Below are 5,138 nucleotides of genomic sequence, written 5' to 3' on the forward strand. Positions count from 1 at the left end.
GCCCGGGAGTCTGGCGGGCGACGGCTCTGCTTGCGGAGCGACTGGCACGGAAGGGGTGGGTGAGCCACCCACTTGGAGTTCGCGGGCTCCGGAGCCCCATCCTTCCTTCCTTCCTTCCTAAGGCACACATGCGTGGCCCCGAGGCTGGGAAACGGTGAGCCCAGCTCAGCACTACACTCGGCTTCGAGGGAACACGGGGGCGCCCAAAGAATACCTGCCACTGCCAGGCTTCCTCCGGGTCGACTGCTGCAGAAGTTAGTTTGCAGGCTCCTGAAAGCTCCGCCTGCCCAGTGGCTTCCCTGTCATTCAGACCGGCCAAAGTCTCCCAACCAGGGCTCCTTCCCCCTAAGCTGAGTCAGTGCGAGCCAGCTCGCCGTTCTTTAGCCTCCGGCTCACACATTTCTGTCTCCGCTCCGGAAGGGACGGGGCTCCAGAGCAAACGAATTGGTGCGGTAGCCAAATGGCTCATAGCTCACCACTTGAATGCCGGCAGCTCACAAAGCAGAATTTTTGCTCACAGGACTCCACAGCTTAGAGGGAGCATTGTTCCCAACAACCTAGAAATCCCGCCATCCCTCCCAAGACAGGAGTTTTGCTCCAGCCAGGTCTCAATGGGTGTGTGTGTGTGGCTGTGGCTGTTACAATCATCTTTCCATGAAGCCTACCCTCTTCAGGGGTCATTTCCTAGAAAAAGAGGTGCAGGGGCTCATTAGCATAACTTATTTGCCTATGCCACACCCCCTGGCATCACCGGAAGTGTGTCAGAAGGCAACACCCACTGCAACTTACCTGGCTGCTTCTTGCTCCTCCTGGCCTGGGGCTGCTGGGAGCAGGGGGCGGGGCTTCTTGCATTTGCCCGCCCCCTGGGCTCTTTTTGAGAGCCCAGGGGGCGCATTGCAAGGTGGGCACTGCATTTCCAAGAGGAGGGGAGCCAGCAGTCCCTGGAGTTGCATGTTGCACGTGCCCGCCCCCTGAGAGCCAGTTTGGTGTAGTGGTTAAGTGCGCGGACTCTAATCTGGGAGAACCGGGTTTGATTCCCCACTCCTCCGCTTGCACCTGCTGATGTGACCTTGGTTCAGTCACAAGCTCTGGCACAGCTGTCCTTGAAAAAAAGAGCAGTTTCTGTCCGAGCTCTCTCAGCCCCACCCACCTCACAGGGTGTCTGTTGTGGGGAAGGGAAGGGAAAGGAGTTTGTAAGCCACTCTGAGACTCCAAGTGAAGGGCAAGGGGAATAAATCCAATCTCTTCTTCTTCTTCTTCTTCTTTACTGCCGGAGCTCCGCTCCTGTGCGCTCCTGCAGGAAATGACCCATGACCCTCTTACCGATGCACCTCCCTCCCCATCTCTCCAAGGCCCCTGCAGGGACTGCCAGGGTTAAGAGGCAAACTCCCGCTGCCACCCAAGGGAACCTCAAAGGTGTTTCTCCCGCCAGACCAGATGACTCCCGTCCTGCCACTCTCCTCCTCTCTTCAGTGAGGGCCAGCGGCGGCTCTGCTGAAGGAACTGGGCTCAAGCCCACGAAAGGAGGCCTTGGACTCCCACCCCGTGGCCCCTCCTCCCTTCCATGGGAGACGGTTGACTCCCCTGTCGGGATCCTGACTCCACAAGACCTGTTCCCTTAAAGTTTGCTCCTGACGCCTTTTGAGGGGGCTGGTTTCCAGTACGGCAAAGCTCCTTGGCTTCCTCGCCCCGATATTTTCACGCCTCTCCGAGAGTCACCCAGGCCAGAGGCCACGGCTGCTGATGCAGAGCCACTGATGGTGGGCCCTCACCCTCCGTGTCCCTTTGCAGTCCTGCCTTGTTCGTTGCAAAGAACTGTCTCACCAACAGAGGCAGGCCGTGCCCGGTGCGCCAGATGGCCGTCCCTCCCAGCTTCAGGGGTGACGGGAAACGCTTCTGTCTACAGCGCTTCAGACATGGGTCCATGCCTTGCACCAAACAAAAAAACCCCAGTAATGTCTCTGTTCTTCTTCTTCTTCTTCTTCTTTTTTTTTTTTTTGGTAATTTTATTGAACACAGTAACAGTTGTACAACAAAAGAAAAACGGAACAGGCATACAATACATAACACAAAATACGGTTCGAACTGACATATTCAGAAAGCAGAAATATAATTACTTATTGTACAACGCAGTACTAAAAATGCGTCAGAAAGTTTTTTGGTTTTTAGTGTGTCGCAGCTTATGGAACCGAAATTACCATAAGAATAACAGAACGAATGTCTTAGAATGTGGCAGAGTAGTAAGGTAATAACAAATCTAAACATTTTGACAGGGGACTTTAAAAGAGTACAACCGAGCGGTTAGTAATGTTTGGTTCTGACTCCTCAGAAGTTAATTATATTCAATAGACATTACTTATTTTTTTAATTTCGGTTTTGCCTAACCCCCTCCTGCCTCCTGCCAGAGTGGAATTCAGGATTGCACATGAACTGTCCGCATTACCTGACATTGTCCTGGCAAAGGAGCAAGCCAGGCCGACCCACTGGAGGAACATCTGTGCGCGTGAGCTCTCCCCGTCCAGGAAGCATCTGGCAGTGCTCTGCAGCCCTGGGCCGCTGCTGAGGTTCTGAGAGTTCTCCAGGGCCCCTCTGCTTCCAGAAGGAACACCCCCCTCCCCGGGACTTTTTGCGGGCAGGCTGTGCCTCCGCTGGCAGAGGATTTCCCACTCCCGCAGTCTGGATAGGCTCCCTTGGCATCCTTCTCTCTTCCGAGGCTGTTTTGGGGCAGGAGGGCGGCGTCAGCCAGCTCCAGGTGGGCCTGGCCTGGCTCTGTCCGCCTGCGTCGCTTGACTGACCCTCCGCGGTCTTCTCCCCTCGACAGACAAAGCCACGGACCCCAGTAAGACCGATACAGACTGGGAGTGCATCCAGAGGTTTTGCGACCAGGTCAACACAGACGCGGAAGGGTAAGAAAGCGTGGCGCCGGTTGGGAGGGGGGGCTGCCCCAGATTTTGACTGCAGGGAAGAAGAAAGGGGCCCGAGTGGTTTCCCTCGTGGTTCGGCTGCAGAACCGGCATTCCAAGCGCCTGCAATAATGCGAGTGGCAAAGAGTGCTTCTGAGCATAGCCAGAGTGCCTTGCAGTGGAGTGATGCCGGTTGCCCACCACATCCCCTGGGATTCGGGGCGGGACAGAGGGCCCCGTAGGGCAGACCCAGAGAGCGGGACTTCAGTTTCTGCTCCTCTCGTCTGCTGGTGGCCCACCTCTCTGGGCTGTTGTGAACACCACCACGATTTCAACGCCTCCTCTTGCTCCCCAGGCCCGCCGTTGCCCTCAGGCTGTTGGAACACAAGATCCAGTCCCCCCAGGAGGCGGAGGCCCTGCAGGCCCTGACGGTCGGTGTCCCCTGCCCGCCCCACTGGCCTCTGGGATCTGGGCTTCCTTGCAAGGGAGGGGGGTGGGATCGCCGGAGTGCCGCTTCGCCCTTCGTTCACCTTTGGAACGGCTGCTGGCACATCGCGTCTCCAGGCCCCGGGTGCCTGGTTGCTCCGGACTCCACGGGGCCCCTGCGCCGTGTTTGTGGGCCACTGTGTGAAGCAGAGGGCAGGGGGGGGGGGCTCTTGATAGCCCAGTCCAGCAGTTGGATTGGGGCCTGAGCCCGGAATGCTGGGGCGCAGCTCTGGTATTCACATGGTGGGTGGGTGGGTTTTTTTGGGGTGTGTGTGTGTGTCTCTTCTTCTCCCAGGAGGTGCCTCCTGTTAGGCTGGCTCTGCGACCTCCCGTCTGGGGTGCACATTCCGCCAGGGGTCCTGGGAAGGGTGTCTGCCCCACCCCACTGTTGCAGAAGGGGCCGGACTCCCTGCAGAGGGCTGTCCTAAAGTCCCTGGGCCTTTCCCGTGGATTTTCCTCTCTGCCTGCAGGTCCTGGAGATGTGCGTCAATAACTGCGGGGAGAATTTCCACAGCGAAATGGGGAAGTTCCGGTTTCTCAACGGCCTCATCAAAGTCCTCTCCCCCAAGTACCTCGGCGAGTGGTCGGCGGAGAGCGTCAAGTCTCGGATCATCCAGAACCTCTTCAGCTGGACGGTGTGGTTTCCCCAGGAAGTGAAAATCCGCGACGCTTATCAGATGCTGAAGAAACGAGGTGGGGTTTTTTTGCCGTTGTTCCTTTTCTGGTCATCACGGGATCACACACACACACCCCAAGTCACAAGCCTCGGACTCTGACGGGCTTTTTGCTGGTGTGGCTGCAGGAGGGAGGGGGCAAAAGAGGATCTTGGCGACAGCCGCTCCGCTCGGAGCTTGCGTCGGTGGGTGCCGGGGATTATGGGATGGAAAGCTTCTAGGCACACACTGTGGTTGCATGGGCTTCGTGCAAGACACAGGGCATTTTACCTTCTTTCTGTGGCTTTTCTGTTCCCGTTAACGGCAAGAAATGGCGACCGCAGAAGGGAAATTGCCCCTGCAGACCAGCTGGCCTGCTGACTCACATGCTGTCTCTCTGTTTCGGTGCGAATGCCCTTCGCCCCCTGAGGGTGTTCCGGTTGCAAGCGCCTTTTCAAAAGCCCCTTCGACAGTGCTGCAGTTTGGGGGGGGGGGCTCTTGGCAGTGCAGTGCAGCCATCCTGACTCCAGGGGGCAGCGTTCAACAACCAACGGCCCCTGAGAGCCAGTTTGGTGTGTCGTGGTTGGGCGCGCCGGCCGGACTCTGATCTGGGAGAACCTGGTTTGATTCCCCGCTCCTCCTCCACATGCAGCTGCTGGTGTCATTTTCATTTTAATATAATTTTTATCGAGTATATATTTCATGTTTCATAAAAGTAATTCATATCCTTCTATATTATACTCTCACGTTTTAAACAAAAAATAAATAAATTGAGGTTACATTCCATCTACACAACCGACAAACCCAATCCCAATCCAGTTTGTATCCTCTTTTTTATTCCCTTATCCCACCCACTTATCAGCTGCTGGTGTGACCTTGGGTCAGTCACAAGTTCTCTCGGAGCTGTTCTCCCTCAATGGCGGTTCTCGAGAGAGCTCTCTCAGCCCCGCCTACCTCACAGGCAATGCTCCCTCTAAGCTGTGGCGTCTTGTGAGCAAAAAATTCTACTTTGTGAGCTACTGGTATTAAAGTTGTGAGCGAGTGATTTGGCTATTGCATAAATTAGTTTGCTTCTGGAGCCCCATCCTTCCTGAGC

General features: G+C 56.1%; 1 protein-coding gene across 2 annotated transcripts in view; it reads left to right on the top strand.

Annotated features, from left to right (window-relative positions):
* The window catches only part of GGA2 (golgi-associated, gamma adaptin ear containing, ARF binding protein 2), a 16,424-nt gene that overhangs the window by 334 nt on the left and 10,952 nt on the right, over positions 1-5,138 (top strand). For both annotated transcript variants that reach the window (XM_015429739.1, XM_015429740.1), the window contains exons 2-4: positions 2,822-2,906; positions 3,259-3,334; positions 3,860-4,082. In XM_015429739.1, the coding sequence (XP_015285225.1) occupies positions 2,822-2,906; positions 3,259-3,334; positions 3,860-4,082 (384 nt within the window). The remainder of the gene's footprint in view (positions 1-2,821; positions 2,907-3,258; positions 3,335-3,859; positions 4,083-5,138) is intronic.

The sequence above is a fragment of the Gekko japonicus genome, unplaced genomic scaffold, assembly GCF_001447785.1.
Source record: "Gekko japonicus isolate JY-2015 unplaced genomic scaffold, Gekko_japonicus_V1.1 scaffold894, whole genome shotgun sequence".
Taxonomy (NCBI): Eukaryota; Metazoa; Chordata; class Lepidosauria; order Squamata; family Gekkonidae; genus Gekko; species Gekko japonicus.